At 33.1% G+C, this 24,082-nt stretch overlaps 1 protein-coding gene and 1 long non-coding RNA gene across 2 annotated transcripts in view; one reads left to right on the forward strand and one right to left on the reverse strand.

Annotated features, from left to right (window-relative positions):
• The window catches only part of LOC126851581 (zwei Ig domain protein zig-8), a 281,824-nt gene that overhangs the window by 213,166 nt on the left and 44,576 nt on the right, over nt 1-24,082 (reverse strand). Inside the window, exon 2 of the mRNA XM_050595691.1 lies at nt 5,833-5,999. Coding sequence (XP_050451648.1) covers nt 5,833-5,999 — 167 coding nt within the window. The remainder of the gene's footprint in view (nt 1-5,832; nt 6,000-24,082) is intronic.
• Nucleotides 1-24,082, forward strand: part of LOC126851595 (uncharacterized) — a 282,884-nt gene that overhangs the window by 62,976 nt on the left and 195,826 nt on the right. The window contains exon 3 of the long non-coding RNA XR_007687717.1: nt 6,233-6,268. This is a non-coding gene — a long non-coding RNA (uncharacterized LOC126851595). The remainder of the gene's footprint in view (nt 1-6,232; nt 6,269-24,082) is intronic.

Consider the following 24,082-nt stretch of genomic DNA (forward strand, 5'->3'; position numbering starts at 1 on the left):
CATACTTTTAAAAGTATTAATTTATTAAATATATTAAAATTATAAAATAATTATAAAATTATAAAATAAAATATATTAAAATATTTAAATATATTTTTATAAAAAAATATATATATCTCAAAATATAAAATATCTCATTTTTAGTAATTTTTTAATTTTATACGTTTTAGATTATGATTGCTTGTATGAAATAACAAATAAAATAAAAGATTAAAATAATACAATCGTGAATATTTTGTTATTGATTTTGTTGTTTATTTTTTCTCTCTTCTTTACAATTACAATGTGCATAAAAGTATACATTTGCTTCATGCACACTTGCACGACAATACAAATAACTAGTTGTATTGTGCTCGTTACAAAATTAGTTTGTTCAGTAATAGTCCAGCAGAGAGGTTTAAATGGATTTGCTGAGTGTAGCGGCGTTATTAAATAGAAACACAATAAGATTATTACGAATTCAACCTTCTTCAAAAACATATGTAACAGTATTCTAAAGAAGATTAATCGAAATACTTGTGCCGTTAATATGATAATATTCTTTCTCTCATACTTAAATTATAATAACCTTTAAAAATCGAATTTTGCAAATGTTTTCATTCCAGACAATGCAAATTTTATAAGCGACAACACTGAGCACGATTTTTAAAATGCATTATTAGACTGTATTAAGTTAATGAAAATTAGTTTTTTTCTTGCTTCTTTAATAATATTCAAATGCGTACATATTTTATATAAAATGAAAACTTTATTTTTCATTTTAAAATTGACAATGTAAAAAATATGAAAAATTTCGCAATTAGAGGATGAAGAAAAATAAAGTTTTAATAAGCTAGCTCGTATACTTCATTACAGTATAGTTCGTAGCTCGTCACTAATATTTAAGATACATCACGTAATACTTTATTTTGATACATTTTAATATACTGATATTAACGATACGTTGGTGGAATAAAAATGAACAACCTCGATACATCATATATTAAAGTCACTAGGAAGCCAGCAAAAGTTATTGCGAGATTAAAAATAATGAAATCTTTGAGTCATCGCGTTTATGTATTAAATTGCAAGAAGATAAGGCATCCGCGTCCGTTTTCGCAACATTTCGCATTTCTCAACGTGGATCTACAATGTGGCATTCCGCAGTTACGCTTGCTTCGCTATTCAAACAAACCCGTAACGGCACTGATCATCTACATCGAAAATCCGCTCTACCCTCCTTGTTCGCAAGGTCGCGCGCGTAAATCTTGGGTCGGGACTCGAGTTAGAGAAAACCTCGAGATGAACGACATTTCCGCTCCCCGGCGCGATATTTATTCAAACCGGGAAAAGAGCTGTGGGCTTCGCTGAAACGATCGAATTACCGAGCTGTTTTCTTTCCGTCACTTTGAATATATACAGCGACGTCTCGCCGATATAACTTTATCGCGCGGAATTCCGAAGCGGGAATCCGGCAGATTCGTCCAAATTTATTTTCCCTCAAGTAAATCGACCTGGGTGAAAGGATCGTTTACACGACCGGATTATATGGTATAAATGCCGGAGACTCTCAGAAACCTCTTGACGAGAGGTAGAAGTTAAGGGATGAAGATTCTGAACTAAAATAAAATAGTTCTGAACTAAAATAAAATAGTTTTTGAACAGATATGTCATTCATTATAATATAAAGTTAAAATATTATCGAAAGATATTTTGATGGCGGATATTATAAATTGGAAAGAATAAGACTGAGAATTATTTTTGTTAAAAAATATTAATAATTTTTATAATACTGAATACAAATTTCTTAAAGAGAAGGACAAATTTAGCGTTTCGCAGACTAACTAAATTCAGTTAGAGAAATAGTTATTTCCTTGTGTGTTTATTCAACTTTTTTTTGTATAATTCGAAATATACAAATACATTATACATTATATAACAGAGAGGAAGTTGATGACTTTTCCTTTGGAATATTATTTCGGGTCAACAAGCGCGTAATGCAACGCATAGAATTAGCAATGCAAATGTTGCCTTTCCATTTTACGGATGAGCACTCTGTATAAGCTGCATATGGCGGTACCAAGTTGCACGTGCGAACGTAGTTAATGTCCTGATTTCGAGTTGCTGAAGCTCTCTGATACAATGTGTCAACGTAAATACCACTCACAAACTTTCGAGATACAACGAGTACGTCACTAAACGCAGAACGATTACAACTTCGATTAACGCCGGAAGTACATATGAGTACTTAGTCTTCCTATATTATCTCGTAGTCGAATAACATTAAATTACGAAATTAATTTGCGAACAAAAATAAAATATAATTAGAGAAAAATGTGTGTGTATGTGTGTGAATAATTTTCTCTGCAGATTTTGCAATTTTTGTACATGTAAATTGAATGATGATAAGAAAACAGAGAAAAGTACAGAATAAAAATGCAGAATAAAATATTTATTTTCTGCATTTCTACACAGTAATAGTAGCTTAAAATTTTTATTTTAATTTCAACTTTTTTGTTACAAGATCTCTCTTTATACACATATGGTATATTACATATCGTAATTATATTGGTTTTCTTTTTTTTTTAAATATATTTCATTCTATTGATTTTGATTCAAGGGTGAAATAGAAATATTCCGAATAAAAGCGAGCATTTTTGCCAAAAAAATAGTGTACTTAAAAAATATTTTAAATACGTTTTAAGTATGTATATTTTAACAACAGTATAAACAATATGTTCATATCGAAAGAGGAAAATCGATCGAGTTTAATAAATATAAATACGTCCCTCCCAAGTATACATATAACAACATAAACAATATGTTTATATCGAGAGTTCACAAAAGTCGAGGATATGTTGTAAACAGCTTTGCTAAGTCGGAAAAGGAGTGACGCGCAAATGTCTCAGTTAGCTCCAAACATTTGCCCCGCAATAACTTCATATACGCTGCCAACTTTCTGTAAGTCAAACCACCGACTTTCTCAAGTTAACGTGTATAACCGCGGAACACAGAGCAATACACAGTTACCTACGCTATTATGCGCAGAATTTTTGAATTTCAATAGCGAATTTCAATGTTATAAGATATAAATTAATAAAATTCGAAAATTTTTGCAATGCTTGAATATTAAAGTAACTCCATATATTTTTTTTTTTTTATTTTGTCATTCAATATTTTCGACGAAAAAATCTCGCAAACTATATTCGTCAAATCTATTCTAGTATACCAAGCAAATATATTATTATATGTCTCATTAAGTTTTGCTAGCTTGCATTAATTTTTATGAAATATTATATATAATATTGTATTATATGTGATAGTGTTATGTATATATTATTAGAGAAGAAAATATATATTAATTATATATATGTATATAATTATGCACAAAAATTTACGATAGTTGCCATTCTATTATAATACATGAGAACTGCGCCTCTCATTTTATTTTCAACTATCCATTCTTACATTGCACAAATGATCTTTTTTTTATACTCCGCAACTCTATCGTAAGTTCCAAGATAGTCTATCGGCAATCCCAATCTTAAGCCAATCATTCGGGAGCGTGTCAAGACGTGATAAGGCGTCCAGTCACAAGAAACGACCTGCGATTTTCACGTGTAATTTATTACGATTCGACCTGTCGGTTATCGCCACCTCAGCTCCACCGGGTACCATCGCTGCGGGAACAATATCAGCACGTTTTTCCTCAATGATTGAGCTCTCCTATGTCTTTCCTTCTTTTGAGATGTGGGCTCGATTTGGTATAGTCGAGAAAACGGGCGAAAATTTTCGTAATTGGTTTGGCGCACGAGCAACCTCATTATATTTCGACGTGCAATTGTTCTTCTCTAATAATAAGAGTATATGTGGCGCCGTATGTCTCTCGTAAAATGAGAAACGTATTATTGTGTGTGTGTGTGTGTCCGATGCGTGACATTCGTGGAGCGTAGTTTTGCTCGAAAATGTAGCAGTTATGATTTCGATGCGACATAGCGTAATAATGGCACTTTCATATATCTCTCATGCTCGTGCTTTGTTTAGAAAAGAGCGTTTCTTCGACATTATTAGAGTTCGCGAAAGCTCGTATATTAACACATTTTTATATCGCGAGCAGCTACGTAAATATGGAGGAACATATATCACGAAAAATTTATTTTAAAAACTTTGACGCAATTCCGTGCGTGATTCGCACGAATCTCATCGTAAATCCATCGCGGTTAACCTGTAATTATCGGAGTGAAAATGCGATCGTGACGTTTGCAAGTTATCGGTGATGCGTGATCGAACATACACCATCTCCGTTCTTCCTCCCGGAAATAGCTGAAACTCACGTTATTGACCCGCTTGTGAATAATTGGGTCGTTAACGAGTAATCAGTCCAACTGCCTCTTCCCACGTACTAAGATATTTTACAACAATTCAACTGTAAAAGAGCGAGTATTCCCGTGTAAAAGCAAAGTTACACGCGAGGTACGTATTAATTATGCAAACGCCGTTTAAATTTTCATAATTATGATTACGCGATTTTAGTTCAGTATTTTTCAGAATGTTTCTGATATCTTAAATTTGCGGTATTTAATGCAATAAATTCAATATTTTCTAAAACTTTGAGAAACCCTGTTTACGGTATCGGTATTTATCGAATTACGTAATATCGAGTCGTGTTATGCAGGTAACGTCGATACATTTCTCTGACGTATATTCCGTGAACTAGGCTGGAACTTCACGAAATAGGGAATCTTCGCATGCTGCGGGATCTCCAGCATGATAACCGGAAGATTGCGCGGCTTGATTAAATATTAAGCTTTAACAGAACGTACGCAAGAAAATTATATTAAAATTCCTGTGATCAATAGGCATTATATAATTTATTATTATTTATTATATAAAAATATTTATTATATTATCATTTTTTTTTCCTTTTTGAATAATTATGCAGTTATATATTTCTATTAAAAGCTTATAAATTCGATACATACGGCTCGACTAATAGCAAAAAAAAAAACCAAGAAAGCTCTGTGAAAAGCATGACGAATTCAATTACTAGTTAATCACGATTCTTAGTCAAAAATCTGGAAAGATAATAGCCGGCATATCTGCATTCGCCTTTGAGCAGGTTTAACCCTTCAAACAGGCGTCATGCATATTCTATCAACGATCTAACCAGGAAACCGCAGGCCAGCCTTGTGGTGATGTTAACCCAGCAACTCTGATCTGTATAGCCTGACAGAGAGGCATGCCTGGGATTGAGGATTTTGAAAAACGGTGAAGCAATAACCTCAACAGCAACCTCCGCTCTACCTTTGACGCAACGAGAATATTGCAGTTTTTTTTTTTTTTTTCTTCCTAATAACTATGTCACATTTAAGAATCACGACTAAAAAGATTGTGTGAACTTTTTCTCTCGAGGGTTCAAACAAATTTTTTTTTTTTAAATATTTTATTTTGCGTCTCTGCGCCATAAACGAACTTCATAAACTTGTTGTTGTCGAATTTAATCAACGCATAAAGTAGTAGTATTTTTTATGATTTAATAAAATCTTTATCTTCTGAATAAAATAATTTATTAGGCTTGATATCTGTCTTCCCAAAGTTGCTCTCATCCAGAATAATTAACGACGTTTAATGTCTTTTTTACTTGAGGGAAATCATTTTCTCTTAATTATCCATTTTAAAGATTTATTGCAGTAAGAAAAACTGATATTACGCGAATCTTTTGGCTACTTATTTAAAGCGTAACTGATGCTCGAGCAAAGCTTTCGTTGAAATACCGTCGGTATTTCCGAGCGTAATTAGCGAGTTGTCTGAACGGGAAGAGCTGCGAAATGTAGGAATTATGTTGTCACTCACCTCCTTGTCGCCTAACTGATGAACTCTGCAGTGAAGAAAAGCGGTCTGACCGACCGCAGTAGTGACATTCCGTGGCACGTTCGTCTCGAAAGCCGGTACGCCGCTGACGTTGCGATTCCCTTGTACAAGACTTCCACTCAAGACTCTCTGATCGCGAGTGAACGTACCTGCGTGACACACAACATAGAAATGTCAGCATCGGAAATTAGCATGTCCACTAAGTCGCGAAACTCGTTAAGCGGTTGCATAAAGCTTTAAGTATTTTACCAGCTCTGTCAGTCGCAATGAAATGGAAATAATCGCGTAATTTGGCCTTCCTCGTATATTCATATTTCTAAGATCTCAACTCATTTAAGTCGGACATTTCGAAGAGTAACTAACAGATTATTTCTACTTTCAGACTGCAAGCTATTCACGGCAAGGAGAATGCAGTTTGGTGAGTCATAACAATTTATAAAATTAAAGATTTGTGTTTTCATATTTAGTGTTGAATGTGATTGTTCAATATCTTTTGTTTACGTTGTATAACATTCTATCTCTGCGAATTGTGTGTGTGAGACTAAACTAAATATGTACACTGCCTTTATATAAATCTATACCAACATTATTAAATCCATAAGCCATGTTATATTATGTGGAAATAGTGCTCTCTTTTCCATAATGCATTTCGTATAATATTATATTATTTCGTATAATAGTATATTATTTAGCGAAATGTAAGCTAAGCTACTTTTATTAGCATCCAAAACAATGTAAATATATACATATAGGAACTGCACTGCATTATTTTAAAAACATGATTAAAACTGTTTTTTGAAATTTTCATGCAGAAAATTTTAACTTACTTTTAGCATTTTTTTTTCGGTCTCGTGAAATTTATTAGTGTTGATTTTATTGTCAAAACCACGATAGATACGCACCGACAACTCACTGATGAATCGAGTATACATTGTAATTGCGTGCATGATCATTGTTGATGTTATCCAAATAAATAGTGGATTCTCGTCGTCGACCTATGTCGCTAGCATTTGCTTGAGTATTGATTGTTAGGTACAGAAGCGACGGAATCAGATAAGCTTGCAAGTTTGTATTTGGCCTGCAGGTAAGACACAGATCGCAGATTAATCTGCAGCTTACGGATAGAGGAGGGTTGGACGAGCTTGCATGACCTGGCCCTTTATCCGTTGATGATGTTTTGCGCATGGCTCAGTTTAGACTAGAATATGTTTTGCGGATGAAATGTTACGTACAGCGTGTTTGCGCACGCTGATGACGGTCATTTCACTGATATTAGTGCTAGCTTCCTCGCTAATTGCCGACGATATTTTCGGCAGTCATAATAATAATGTTGAAAGTTTTCGCGAAGACATCCGTTTAAGAAATTATTTTTATTTATGTTTTTATATATTATATAATATATATATATATTTTTTTTTCTCTCCTTATATTATTATTATTATTATTATTATTCTCTTAATATTATTATTATGCAATGGAAAATGCACCTTTATGTTATAGTATTTTTTACCGGATTTTAGAAAAGAATTTTTTTTATGCAAAAACATTTTCATACAGCGAAGTAAATTTAAATTGAATATGAAAAAAATGATACTACAGCATTCTACTTTGGCTACGTCGATATAAATATGAAAATGTATAAATCTCAAAGATCTTTGGAGATATTAAAAGTATTTTATATCTTTTTACGTATAGTTTTTCGTTTCATTAATTGGTACACGTAGAAACCAAGAAATATATTCAGAAATGTCGTTTTTTTTACAGAACTACGTGAACTTTAGTAATTAACTCACGGCGATTAAACATTTGAATAAGATTTGAATTTTGTAAGAAAAAGTTTATCCTTTTTTGAAACATGTCGACTCTCTTGCTGAGAATTAATATAAATTCTCTTGCTGAGAATGCTCCTCATATTCTTCCTTTAATTATGTGTGCCTAAGATAAAGTTTTATGAATTACACAGTCATAAAATATCAATTGTAGTGTGTGCGCATTGATAAATCACAATATAAATTAATTTTCTATATTTTAAGAATATTATTATATTTTTTGTAATATAAATTTATTCCTCGTTCTATAAGAGAATATTATTTTTTGATATTAAAATTTAGAGCACGATTTTATAATTGAATACATCTCTTTGGGAAATATGGATTCAGAAAGATTTTAAGGTCTTAAAGAAGGTTAATGTCGAATTAGTAAGCGTACGAACGGATCTTGCAAATCTTATTACGAGAATTTATGTTTCTTATTTTCTTAAATCTTAATTTGAAAAATTAAATTGAAATCTGCTTTAGTTGACACACATTTTTTACGTCACTTATCTGCAATAATCAATTTTGATCAATTCTTAATATTCAATCAGAATATGTCATTTAAACACAATGATAATACTTTTGCATACGTTCATACGTTATAGAAGAAAAAAAGATCAGAAAGAGAATCGACATCAGTTGTGATGCACTATTTTTTTTTCTTCTCTACGGTAAATTAATCAATTTGATGGTACGGTCCCGATTCATTTAATAACACCGGCATGTACAATCGATATGAGCAATGGGTTCGCAGCGCTCGTGAAGATGCGCGTGCGAGCATCAACGCGATTTCTCTTCAGGTCTGTAGATCGGTTTGAAAATTCATATCAAGTTAATGAATTGTATTTCATCGGAAATCGATCGACTGGCGTTTACGTTTGCGCCATGCAATGATAAGGGCATCGTACCTCGCATTGCGCATATTGGAATTCGTATCGAACTTCCGACATAGTCGGATGCGAAAGGTCACGATCAGGAAACAGTTCCGGATGCGGATCGACGGGAAATGAGAACTTTTTTATAACAGAAACAGAGTGCTCGCGAATATCGCACATCACCTCGAATTACTAATGAAAGCCGCCGAATGGTATTGCGATGAAAAAAAAAAAAAAACAGCATGACGTTATTTAATATATCACGTGACGGGACATTATCTGATAATAGTCAATTTTTAAAATATCACATTTTGTATTATCGATCGCATGATAGTCATGATAATCTTTTTAAATATATCATATTCGATGTATTAGGAATTTCTAAATCGTAAAATTTTGCTCGTTTCAATGAGCTATTTTCGGTTAGAATAATATACTAAAAATAGATGTTGGATTCCGCTAATGTAAACATGTGATCGGAGATCACTTATGAATCATAAAATAACTTGTGTTGGTTTTTCGGAAAGCTTTTTCACAAATCACGTTATATATCGTTTGTTGTACATTCTGATTAACCCGGCACAAATATCCGCGCTTAAGTTAAAACGCGGGCGTTTCATAGTGAAATAATTTATCATTGTTCGCGACGAGCGCGTCCATATTCCGCGACCGAGTTTTACAAGGGTGCGACGGTGATTCGCACTGATCAATAACGGGGGAATAATAAATAACGGGCAGACTTGTCGATAAAGCAACGGGACTAAAAATCGCCGTCACACCAACACTATGCGATGTTGTAGTAGACGCGATACCTCGCCCGCAAAGTTATGACCCCGCGTGGTCCGTAAAGCGGATACACGGCACTGTCGCGTAGGTGTGGGTGCACCTGGCGTGTCGTGCGGTTACAACGTTGTAACTCGCGCTCGTTGCACGAGGACAACGTGCCAGAACAAAGAAGCAAGGTTTTTGTCTCGTTTCGTATAGTGCCGTTCGAAGAGGATTAGATGGAAGAGAAGCCGGCGTACATGCAGCGATCTTATAGTTACACGATGTATGTGTAGGAGCAGCTGCCATCGGTGCAGTGAATGTCGATACATTTCGGCAAGATGACGCACGCAAAAAAGGAAAAATCGTTCCAACTGTACTCTTACTGTCTTCTTTATGTAGCTCGATGAAGAATGTTTATGTAAAAACGATAGAGAATATTTATTTTAATTACATATGTTGCAAACTTTGAATATTTATTTCAATTACGTATGTTGCAAACTTTGAATATTTATTTTAATTACATATGTTTCAAACTTTTGATAGCCGACGTTTCTCCCATGTAATCACTTTTCTTAGTTGAATGATGTTTTATACGGTATATATAGCTTTATTCAATTATAAAGCCACTGTAAGCATATATATAGTTTAGAATATCATGTATCTATTGGAAGTGGCTCCTATTTATGGGCATGAAGTACAGCATTGGATAGTGATAAACTGTATGATAAATGTATATTGTAATATATTTGAGATCTTAATTACATGATATTATATACTATATATATATATATAGTCTACTATATATATGATAAAGGGTGTGCGTCTAAATTACTCCACCGAGTGTTGTCTCGGGTATATTCAATTTTCCTTTTTTTATTTTCCTTTTGATGGGATCGGGTCGAGTACAACGTGCTACGAATTGCGAAAATATATAGTTTTTGTTCCCGGAAAGAGTAATTTGGGCCGGTGTAAGGGTTACATTTCACTGGGTGCGGCCGCGTGTTGTTCGACCGGACTTTTGTCGCAAAAATTGACTCGCGCGGGCGAGCTATACCCCGGGGATTACGCTTCGAAAGCGCCGAAGCGAGGCGTTCGATGTACGTGACGTATGGCAGGTTGAAAGGATCGTGGCTACAGTTACTGTTGAAATCTCAGTGAATCGATGATTTGATGGATGTCCGATCACGAACGCGCTTCAGGCATTGTGTCTGTTAGATGCTGTAATTTGATAATCACTGGTGGTAGATGTACCTTGCGCTTAGGTATCTTTTATTGGCGGAATGTATTTTTTGAAAAATTTCTCTAATGATTACAATCATACAATTTAGATGATAATATTATTTAAATTTTATTTTATTCTTTTTTTTTTACAAAAGATGTTTTTAGAGAGAATTATCTCTTTTTAATCTTTTAATTTAGATTTAATCTTAAATATATTGCATATATTGTTATACAATGTATTTGAAGCTTATACATATTTCATCGAGCAAGAGAAAGGCTCCCCTTTAGCAAATTTTAATTATGAAAATATTTATCAAATTTATCAAAATATAAATTTTGGCATAAATGTGTTGTATTAAGTTGTATCAAGTTATTATACAGCGAAAGAACCTTTCTTTACTTGAAGCTTTTTAAAAGAATATTGATATTCTGAAAGATAAGGAAATTTGATGTATAATATGTAACTTTGAGGCAAGAGAAAAGATCACAAGAGTTACAGATTTTAAGGCATTATTCGTCCACGTCACAAAAGAATACTGATTATTCTCTTTCTAACATTATGTAACGACATGGTTACATAATTGCAGGCAATTTTTCTGAAACTTCTTTTTAATTTTGCAATTAATTTCAATTTGAGTTAACGCTTAGCGCTTCGTATGGTCACGGAAAGTTTTTTAATCCGGAACTGACCCGGCTCGGAAAATGTCGGCGATGTATTTTTACTGAAATCATAAATTCTCAACGCACGTTTTGAGATCGGCCCTCTCTTCCCTTTTCGCTCTTTTCTCCTCATAAAACACGGCAGATTCGAAACTGCCAATTTGATCTTAACCGCGATGACGTTGGTCGAAACGATCCACCACCAATGTATGTATGTTCGGCATGGACGAACTCGGGTTTCGTTGGATTACGCGGCCGCAGCAGGAAATTCGAAGGTTGCCGGGAAATTTGTGAGACACGTGGGAAGACGCATAAATCAGGCTCCGCTGATTTCGGAGCAGGGCTACAAGGGATTTCTCCGGCTGATCGAGCGCGGTTCAATCTCGGCGATGGTCGTGAACGACCTAATGCTTTAAATGCAGCAGCGTTCTCGCGCGAGGAAGATTTAAAAATCCACCGACATTATATTTTCAATCTCATCTCTCTCTCTTTTTCTCCTCTAGTCACTCACTCTTTCTCTTTGCCGTGATTTTGTGCCGTGAAAGAAAGATTTCAGTTTGTAGCATTATATAGTTTTCACTGCCGAGTTACTTTTCCATTGTAATCTCACCTAGCTTTGAACTCATACTTATTTTATACTTTGCGTTACGTTATTTTACGCTATGTTATTTTACGCTTTCTGCATTTAATACATATATATCGCTATTCTGTGTTTCTTTACGTTGCGTTTGTATTCGAGATATAATAATTAGAGTGTTTTTATATACGTTAATGATAATTACGATTTTCTTCATTAGCCAGTATCATTATGCCAGCGCGTTATTATTGATTTTGTGTATAATTACGCTATAAAATTACGCGGCGGAATTTCTGGACTAAACGGACATGTAAATATTGTGAATTTAAAAAATATATCTCATTTTGTATATATATATATATATATATATATATATATAACAGATAAAACGAGAATCGCTTATAATTGCATCGAGGAGAATAATTGCGCTAGAGTTAATCGGATTTTCATTACGTCCCGCGCAATTCGAGAATCGTCGGCGGACCAATACGAGCGAAAAGAGAGACGAACAAATCAAGCTGGGATTTTCATCGGCAATATCACAAATGCGAAAGTGTTTATTAGAGCTTTGGGGGATGTTGTCACGTTGATATTTGTAAATCTGATTGAAGTACCCGTTAAAATGGCGAACGGTCCTTGCACGGAAAGTGCAGTTACGTGTACAAACTCGGTTTCAAATGTGATTGATACGAAAGCAGCATGTATTGAAACATATATTAGGACATATATATATATATATATATATATATATACTTGTATATATTTATTATTCGATTTCTTCTTTTTCTTCAATATTGCTTTCTTCGATTTTAAGAAATCGAATCTTTCACACACAAACATTATTAATATAATTTTTTTTTTAAACAGTCTGTAAAATTAATTTTTTTTTATTGCATTTTAATGGTGCATAAACGATATCAAAATAAAAAATATTAAATGTATTAGAAAAGTTGAAAGTAAAATAATGATATTTAAATTTGTAATTTTTATTTTTGTTTTTATCCTAGCATAATAAAAACATAGTATTAAGTTTGGCATTGAGAATTTAATAGTTTATATTTGAGATAAATATATTTCGTTAAAAAAATTTATTTTTTGATACAACTAAAATTTTTGAATTCATGTGTCACATTGATCTCGAATTCACGTTTGCGATTAAACTTGGAAACACGAAAGAGAGCGATATAGACCGAAGGAACAGCCGCAAACTCGAATCTGGCGCAATATCGCGAGAATAATTTGCCGTAAAATATCTCACGATTGCGACGTGGCGAGGTCAGCTTTAAGCGGGGGTTAGCCCGATTTTGACCACGTTGACCCAAATTGCGAGATTTGTCTCTGACAGCTTGGTAACGAGACTAAAGGTTGCGCCGCAATTTCACAGCTGAATTTAACGACGACACGCGCAGAAAATCCCTGGAATCCACAGCCGCTTTGCGCATTCGCGGATGGGATATACGAACTGAGAATCTATACAAACGTTATCTCACCGGAACTGACACGTAATCGGACGTAGCAAAACTAAACAGCTCATTTGCAGCGCGCGATTAGCTTGGCCATCCACGATGGTTAGTTGGGATGATTATGTGAACATGCGGCTTTTCCCACGTTCTACACCGATTTCCTTCACGCGAACTGCCGCTATCTCGCCGATTCATCATCGGAATGTATTGGCGGACATTACTATTGATAATTTCTGACAAAAAGTCAATATATTATATTTGTGATTGATTATTTTGATAATATCTGAAAGACGCTTTCATCACTGAAACAAAATTTTTTCTTGCATTTTTCAAAGTTTTATATCTTGTATTATTATATTATTTGTGACTTCTCGTAAATTTTTGATACATTTTCATAAAAAGCGATTTTTTTTTTAAACATTTAGAATTATAGAAAATTTAACTTATAGAAAAAATAATTGGACTGTCACATAAAATATTGTTCAATTAATTTCATAATATAATACAATTTTAATTGAATAGCTTGTCAAAATATCTAGAGTTGAAAATTTTTAATATAATATTGTGCTCCAAAACATTCCAAATAAAATTTTCCATGAATTTTGGACAAAGATGATTTTCAAATTTATCAAAAGACACGTTTTCGAAGTTCAATATAAACGGTCTATATCTGGGACAAAATTGTAGATAAAATCAAAATTGAAACAATCGATCGAACCATACAGTATAATTTCATTAAATTTGATCTTGGTTGCATTTCATTTCTGGGACAACGTGGCTGCGATATCGTCCAGCGCGTAATTAATTCATGTGATCCCTTCGGTCGCAATTTTAGCACGGATGGAATTTTTAAAAATGTAGTAGAGAAAGAGAAGCTATATATATCACGTCAAAATGTTCGGCATGCTCGTGCGGAATCGAAATGTCGTATTCGACCAGCGAAATAAAGTCAGAGCAGAAAGCTGTCGGAAATGATGGATGATGATGGCATATAATCCCGGGTTGTTTTCCCTGTGATGAAACCAACTAGGCACGAAAAAAAAAAAGAAAATCACCCGTCAAAATTAAATGAAGCGTTTAAAGACAGAAAGCGTTCTCTCGCGTATCTAAGTGTGTCAATAATATATCGGATACTATAGGATTGTAAAACATCGTTATTTTCTGTCTGTCATTATCTCGATATTTTATATTAAAAATATCAGTTATAATAATAATTTTTACAATAATATTTAATATCGATATTATATTATTTCTAATATAATATCTATAATTTTTTTATCTTTATCTTAATATTATATGCAAAATATAAGAAAATATAAGAAATTACGCTTGTTTTTCATATTCTATTATTAATTTATTTTTTATTACGGATGTTAGTTTTAATGATTTTTGATATTTTTTTTCGATTACTACATTTTCTTAAGTTATTGATTTTAATAATCCTGGCAATATTCGTTTCTTTAATATGAAAATGAAAATTGTCGCGATATAATAACTTGACTTGTTTCTCGATCGTCCGGCTGGTCGGCCGGTGTTTCATACATATTGATACACGCTTTCAGAAGAAGATTACGTGAAAGATAATAAATCCTATTTTCCCATGTCGCGTGCAGCAACCCATCGCTTGTTTTTCCATTGTATAATGGAATATGTACGCGGGTAAGTCCCTGGTTTTGACGTGAACCGTTCCAGGCGTGCGGGCTCGGAGGCTGCGCGCACAGATGGAGCGTGTGTAAAGACCGGTGACACATGATTCTCCCCTATTACGAGATGGAAAACGGAAAAGAGGACTGGCGGTATCGATACACGTGGCTGGAAATTGGAGGAAAGAGGTAACGACGACGACGGCGCGACGTGATTGTTTCCGAGCAGGAAATAGAACCTCTGGGAACGAGGCCGGTGATTTGATGTTAACACGTATGAACGTGGCGTTGTCTGTTTCCAATAAATGGGTTCGAATGCGTCGAGATGCATTGCGCATCGATTTTCTATAATGTCGCTTGCGGCTAATAACGGAAAACTTTATTACGGTAGAAATCCTATGTCAGTCATCTTAAATGGAGAAAAAAACAACGTGAATCATACATCGCCGTCCCTGATTTGATCCGAATTCATTTTTCCTCCCAATATTCATGTACAATATTGCAGTTTATCATTTGATTTGTATTGTCTAATTATTTATAATATGTTGACTAACGGGTATTCTTCGCAACTCAAGCACAATGTTATTAATAATCGATATAAATTAGACAGCATCGGTTTCTCGGTTCGACTGTGGCCAACAGTCGTTATAATTAAAGAAATTAGCGCGTTCACGATTCTCTACTACGTTGCCTATAAATAAAGATTAGCGGTAATCTCGCTGGCTAACCCTTTTTATCCGGTACTACAAACTGCTCCCTAGCGTAACAACGGCGGAGAAAAGCGCCACAGCCGCGAACCAAATTAATTTTGGACGCTTGGGCGTACGCAGCGAAAAACGGAGGAAATCCGTCCGTGTGCTGGCAGATAAATCATCACCATGTTGTATCATAGGAAATTGTATTCTTGTGATATAGCGTGACTTCCGAATTGTGGGGGAATACATTCATATTTGCTTCTCGTAGCCCACAATAGATCTCATAATTGCCATAATTGATTGAAAAAGGAAATAATTATTTTGAACTTGGAATAGTGCCATTTTGGATACGGAAATAATAAAAGAGGATTATAGCACATTTGGAATATAAAAGATATCTCTCCCTTTTTTTTGTTTTTATTTTTCTTAATTTACAAATTTTGGGGGAAATGTAATGATTTGAGCTCTGTCGTTAATTAAAAAAGTACATCTCATGTAAAATATAACATATATTCTTTTGAAAATTAAATGTTTATAAATATCTGATGTGCGCGACATGCGATTTATACATTTAATCGTAAAAGATTCAGCGAGTTACAGTTAATAATTCAATGCGCAGATGCTATACAGTAAACGTGATTGTCTATAAAAGAAATACACGGAATGCAACGACAACGCGAATCTGCAAAATGTTACGTTCTTCGTAACAAAGCGCGCTCGTTCTTTTCTACGACCTTTCTCTTGAGGAAACCCGAAGCAGAACCCGAAAGGACGCGTCCACCGTTATGGACGACATCGCGAGCCCCGTCGTTTCTTTTGCTTCGCCTCGCATCGTCGGGAGAGCGAAACGATCTTGGCGGTTCCGGGCCTGACAAATCGCGGGGCCGGCACCTCGGCGAGTCGCTGAGCTTTGTCCGCGTCTTCGAACGAACGAAGGCGTCTCGGGGAGAAAACGCTGCCGCGGATATATCGGCGGGATTAATCGGATACCTATACGCGGCACTTATCACCTGACCGCTCCGGAAAGACGCTCGAGAACCATTCGTTGAGCTATCCATCTCTGGTGGCTTCGGAAGCTGAGCTACGACACCTTTCGGAGAAGCGCTTTGCGTTCTCATGCGCGGGAAGAGGAAAATTCTCTCTCTTTCTCTTTCCCTCTCTTTTATCTGCACAATTCGGTGGGATTGGTAGATCGAAAAGCAAACACGATGCTCTCGCAGGCTCGCCATCGATCTGCCAATCCAGCGACCTGGATCTTCGATCTTCCTCTCCTCAGCTTAACTTTTGTCTTGAAACTTGAGAGAAGCCCTCTGGGGAACGACTTGGTAATCGGAGTACTTAGCTTGATTTTTTATTCATTGTTATCCCTTCGCGGCTTCCCTGCCCTTAGCGAGAATTCGAAAATGTACGTACAATTGTTACTTGGCAGAGATTTTTATAAGAGTTATGCATTCTTATAATTTTGTGCTTTTATTTCGATGGAATTTTTTTTTAGAAAAATTAATTTTATTTAAGGTAATTTGGAAAATTATTAGACATTAATTTATTTAAAAATTGGAAAGTAATAAAACTGAGATATTTTACGTGTTTCTTTTTAATATAAAAGCATCAGATAGAAGAATTCGATACTCTACGAAGAATGTGCTGGCATGCGAGTCATATAAGAGGAGCAGAAACGGGTTCATAAATCCGGAAAGTCATTTCCAACTTCGTAATGAGCGCGCGAAAAACATCTTTTGTTCCGTCAAAGACGCGTGCAACGGTATAACGGCCGTAAAACGACGCTATTGTGATACCCCGAACTGCACGATGTTAATAATAAAACTTTAGTAATCTTCATTGAACGAAAGTTTTGGAGTTACTCTTCGAAAGATGGGTTAACCCATTCATCTCCACGCGGATCGTGAAGACTTGCGGGGCATTTTTTAAGAGTTGTAAAAAAATGACATGATAATAGAAAGAGAGAAAATTGTTAGGGCCACCGAATATTAGGATACTGTCGAAAGAAAGGACAATACCGCCTTTCTGAAAGCTTATTCTTCTCGTTCATCTTTACGGAACATTGACGATGATTTAGACGACTCGCTCGGCCAAACTTCCTCTCGCTGCAACGTGCGCGGCAAGTTTTTTAATTACTCGCGCGAGAACAGGCTTTGTATTCCACGTTTCGAGATCTTAACGTGCCGAGAAAAGTTTTGTCCACTACCACTTCACCTATACATCATCCGAACGATCGTGAGCGAAGAAAAGAAAGTATACAATCGATATTATGACGGAGAATTTATGATTTATGTTTGCAAATCGAAATTTTTTTTTAACAAAATATTGTTCTTAAATAAAATAGTAGAGTGATGTTTTAGCTATATAAATTCTCTTTTATTTCACTTATATTTTACTATTTATTTCAAATTTATTTTTCTTCAAAAACACTATCTATCATTGGTGTTTGAACGCGTTAATTAATCGAAATAATAATTATTTCGAATCGAATAATAATTATTTCTTTTTTAGAGAGCAAAAAATTTATTATAGAAATTTATATAAATTCTAATTCTGAATTTTATAAATATTATATCTTTATATAAATATTATACAATCCGGATATATATAGTCTTGATTGTTCTCTGACACAAATATCTGCCTTTGCACACTAGCTTTTGTAGAAAGCACTCATCTCATTCAGGTACTACTGAGCGAGCAGAGTCGACTTATCTTGAGAAGCACGAGGATGCATCGCGGATGACATGAAATCGGGATGCACGTCGCGATCCAGATGAGAACGACACTTTGTTGCAGGCCGGCCTGCAAAGCGGTTCTTATCCCAGTGCTCCGTTTCACTAAACGGATCGACTGATCCATTAAGAACAAGAGCTCAGGATGCGAACGTAGCCTTTTAACGAAATGAGCCTTTTGCCCCGTTCACCTCTTTTTCTTGCAATTTTGCGCGGTCACAGAGCAGAGAATTCTCGTGATAACGCATTGCACGGCGATCGGAACGAGCGTAAGAACGATGCCGTTCCGGGGAAATCTAATAGAGATTCTTACGAGAGCAAAGAGAAACCTCGAATGCTTCTGAGATTATGGTTGCGTTTGAACATAAAAGTGGACGGCCATCCAGCATTAAAACTCTCTTTGCAAACTCGTTGCAGTTTTCTACTTTTTATATATGTATATAAAAGAGTAAAATGATAATCTTTTTATATCAGTATTTCATGTCATTGCATATTTTATGAAAATAAACGTACATATCATAAAAATATATCATAAAAATTTTGTTGAGAAACATTGTATTTTAAAGCTATAAATTAATCAGGCTTATTTCTATTCATTTATGTGTTAAGTATAATATATAATGCAAAAAAAAAATGTATAATATAAAGCATAATATAAAAGCACTATATCAAAAAATTTGAGAAATTACGGGAAAAACGAAAAACAGTTTTTGCGCATAAAATAACGCATGCATTAATTAATTTAGATGATTGATAATGATAGATGTTATTTCTCGATCAAATGAAAAACTTGTTTGCTGCAATATTATGTGCTGCATTCGTTTAATTTGAATAATTAAGAATGTTGCAAGCATTATTACAAAATAAGTAAAATTCTTTTTGAGATTTCTCACTTTTTTATTTTATGTATTTGGCCATTATTTGACCATTATATATTTGGCCATTGACCAAACATCGACAAGTCAAATATAAACCGAACTTTTCTAAATTTTTTTTTTATTTTTTTTTATTTAATCAAAATATTTCCAAAGCATTAAGTTATTTTTCTCAATAGTTTCCACTAAGCATTTTTGCCACCGGATTGGCAGTTTTTTTTTATTTTCATGTCATAAAAAATAGTTGGACGTATTTGATCACGGGAAAATTATGATTAGAATTTATTTGACTGATTATATTTTTTTGCTGAATTTTTAATAGCGACTAATTTATTTTTTGTTCAAAATTTAATTTTATCGATAATTCGGAATTCTATGTTTTAAATAATAACTCAATCATAATGCCACTAAATACGACGCGTAATTTTATCTATAGTATTGTTCTCTTGTTTTCTCTTTAAATTTATCTTCTATAAAAACAAAAAACAAAAAACGTATGAACTTTGATCCCCGCGTTTCGACGTTTTTCGGGATCGGAGGGATGTTTAAAAGTCAATGGAAAATTTGCGAAACGTGAGCGAGTGCAGTGACAATATAATGTCATGTGGCACTTCCGCATGTAGATGGATACATCGTGCACTTGTATTAGCCTCAGGCAGATCGAGTTGAACTCGATTCTTTTCCGGAGCTTTTAACTGTGAAATATGTCTTTGAGCGATCGCTTTTAGGATCTCATTTTGTAAAATTAAAATACTGCTAATTAAAAGAAAAGTACTGATAAAATAAATTTAAATAAACAGTATAACAGGTAAAAAAATTAAAATGTGTTAAATATACTTTATATATTTATATATACACGTATAAATACAATATATATGTATGTGTGTAACAGATTTATCATTTTAGAATAAAATATCTAGAATATATATTTTTTCTATTTATAGAATGATTGTTGCCACACATAAAAATAATTAACGAAGAAAGTTTTATATATTTATTTTGACTAGAGTGTAATATAATTATTGCATATGGGTTAAATTATTAATAGATAATTTTATTTTTATTTATTTATTTTTTTTTTTTATTTTGAGATATGGTTTTTTAAATTAATTTTTTTGATTTTATGCGAAGATGAGAAGTATTGTATGTGAGATCTATGTGCGTATATGTACACTGAATTCTTCTTATACTAGACAAGGTAGAAGATCAATGGAAAGAATAATTCTTTCGTACAGGATTTCGATTCTCTAACCGTAAGTAATGTTGCAAGAAAGTTCGGCCACTATCTTGGGGTTTGAGTACATATATCCGTAATACGATTCGCGAACGCTGAAAAATGCACAAATGATGCAATATATTCGAATCCTGAAAAATGCAGATGTTTCCTTCGATCTCTGTGTAAATGTATGTATATGTGCGTGTATGCGTACATAACATACGTTGAAGCTTTTCAAATTTAATGTAAATCTTTTCGATAGCTAATTAAATCGAAAAAAATTTATATTTATATGGAGTCTACTTCCATTTCATCAAGCAGTGAGAACGCGATATCTATTCGCGATTTTATTAATTAGAAATTAATTAAAAATTATGCAATATTCAATGTTTTCTGATATAGGAAAAAGAATGATTAACGATTAACAGTTCAATACTTTGTATAATAAAACAATATTTTTTTCGTTTTGATGAATTATACGTACGCTTAAATATCCATTATTTGTTCATAAAAGATTTAATTGTTTTTAGAGAATATGTTATGATTTTAATGAAACGCAAAATTGATCTAGGCACAATGCACATTCGCGGAGTTGTATAACAAATTTAGGTCATCATTCCTAGTTAGTATATCCAGGATATATTAACACAGTTTAATGTTTAATAAAACAAAATTAAACTGAGAGAGAGCAAGAGAGAGAGAGAGAGAGAGATGAAAAGAGAAAGAGGGAGATATTAATTCAATATAATTCTGCGAACAAGCAAAATGTTATGATATGGCAATTATATATGAATATTATATCTTTCTCATGATCCATGTTTTTTTTTTTAAAAAAGACAATTATAATTTTTTACTTTTTTAAAATTTAGCAGGGAAGGAACATTATATGATACAATAAAATTTGTTTAATTAATAAAACAAAAAACATAACGATTGTAATAAACACGTGAGAGATATTTTTTTCTATGTAACAAAATTGTGATGCAATATATAGTGTCTAATCGATAACGTGAAAGAATCCAAAGACGAATCAATAAGAACAAGGGTTTAGTCAGAATATATAAAAGAAGGAGAAAACGGGTGCACAGAAGCCAGGTACCTGTTTGATTCAACAGTCTCATTCGAAGGTTGTTGCTTATTCAGCCAACTGTGTTAAAGCATTCAGCTGTTCAATTCGTGTAAGAGTTTTTTCTATGCGCAGACATGCGTATATATTGTTTGCTAAAAGAAGGTATTTTTTTCTCAATTTTTACCGTGTTTTATAACAATGTTTGGCATTTTATTTGGTTATTCCATACTCTAGAAATAGAATCTAGGAATAAAAAGAAATAGAATCTAGGAATAAAAAAAATCAGAGTAATTTTTCATATTTTATATTTGATGCGAGATACAAACGATCATATTTTTTGTTTATTTTGCTATTACATTCTATATAAATGACTATTGATTTATATTGCGACTCTAATTGAATATAAAATATGATGTTATTAAAAATCAGTGAAATGTTAAATTAAAAAGTATTACACAATCATATTATTCAGATTGGAGCTTTTTCGCAAAATATAAATTTCAGTGAAATCAAGTGCGAGTAATAATAAGTCGCATTAATGTAATACTTTCAATTACACGTTTAATTAATGCTTCACAGGTTGTGCGTTCATATATTATCGTCATTGATTAATATCTCTCATCGGATTTATGCATTTTTATATGGAAATGATTTCACGTCCCGGCAAAAGCTTAAATTTGAGCCTATTCCGCGTAATAATATATATATATATATATATATATATATATATATATATATATATCCGTTAAGCTGCATAAATCATATCCGCCAAATGCAATCACATCGTCATTAGCATGCAAATACTTTCTCATTATTAACCTAAACCTTGGCAGAGATTATTTCGGTATATGCCTCTCAATTGTCAAGCCCTTTTTTAAAGTCACATTCGCTTTCATCTTGTCCTGAATCTAGTTTTAACTTTCAACTTGCGAAATGATTTTGATAACTTTAAGATCAGTAAAATAATTCCAAGACTTGCTATAGTGCATTGAAATATGATAGAATGAAAATGTATGTATATAAGAATGTTGTGTCAGCGATTATGATTAATTTAATTGGACGATAATATTAAACATATTTATTAGTATTCTCATCTACATTTAACGCTTCATTTACCGCTCATTATCCGTGGTTTTAAATATTAACTGTTTATTATAAACATTGTTTTTAATTGCAACATCAGATGAACAATTATCTCTGACAATTATTAATATTAAATATTGATCATGTTAATCAGTATTTTTATCTATATTTTATGCTTCATATAATTTTAAATCTGTTATATATTAGAAACTGCGACAATTATAAAATTGCCTTAAATATTTAATATCCTTTTAAATACATGATACAGTAATAATTATAAAAATATATTAGCTGAAATTTTAAGAAATTGAATATTGTTTTATATAATTACATAAATTATATTTTAGGATATAACAATGGAGAGTAATTATATTATTAATATAACACCGGACGTTAAATATTTTATGAAATTAAAATGGAAAAAGAGAAAGAGAGGAAGGGAGAGAAAATGAAATAGAAAAATTGGACACTTGGTAAACGAGACAGAAAGGCTTTATATCATTTTTAATCATTTATAATAGGAATGTAATTTAATACGAATATTCCATAGAACAATGCGAAAGGATTTAAAGTTACTGGCCGAGTTACGAAATTCTCTGTCGCAGCAAATTTTATTCAAGAAACAGTGAGAAGCGGGGGCGGTTAATTACAAGATTTGCCGGTTTCGCGTTGTTACAAAGTTAAACGATCGTTTTGACTCACCGTTTACTAATTAGTTTCTGAAAGTCCTCCGTGCGGATAGTTCAAAGAAGAAAGCTGCAGAAACAACATTACGAGATAGGTTGTCCGCGATTGAATTACTTTTAAGTCCCAATGGATACTATCAGTCTTGTGCTCTAACTATACCCGTTGAATTAAAAGCTTCATATTTGTTAGGATTTGGTAGGTTTTTGTAAAAATATCTCTATGTTCTTTATTTTAATTTAAGATTTATTTAAATTAAACTGATTAAAGTATTGATAGGAAAAGTATTATTTTTCGGGAGATTAATATAATATATTTATGAAAAAGCAAGTTTAATGCGATTTTTATGAGATAGGTTGAGTGAACAAATCTTTATGGTATATTAAAGACTGTTTTTTAAATTATATTTATATCAATTATGTTAAAATATCCGATTTTTTCTTGTAATAATTATTTTACATTTTATAAATTATTATTTAGTGATTTATATATATATAATATTATTATTAATAACTTGTGTATGTGATTAATTCTATTATTGCAACAATATAAATGCGATAACGTTACAAATAATTAATAGAATTTTTATTCTTTTTTCGATTTTTATTTTATTTTCTACCATAATATTGAATATCAAAGCGAATGTGTAAAACGTCGATCACGTAACTCGCGAGTATATTTAATAACAGAAACGTCATGGACGCGCGAGAGTGATATGACACAACTGCGCGACTCTTGCATTTGTTTGAGTAAAGAAAATTGTTACATCCAGACAAAACAAGTCACCGGCTGCACGTGTATCGCGCGACACGGAGTAAACAAGATTTCTGTTGCGAGTGAAAGCAAACATCGATGGA

This window comes from Cataglyphis hispanica, chromosome 8, assembly GCF_021464435.1.
Source record: "Cataglyphis hispanica isolate Lineage 1 chromosome 8, ULB_Chis1_1.0, whole genome shotgun sequence".
NCBI classification, from domain to species: Eukaryota; Metazoa; Arthropoda; class Insecta; order Hymenoptera; family Formicidae; genus Cataglyphis; species Cataglyphis hispanica.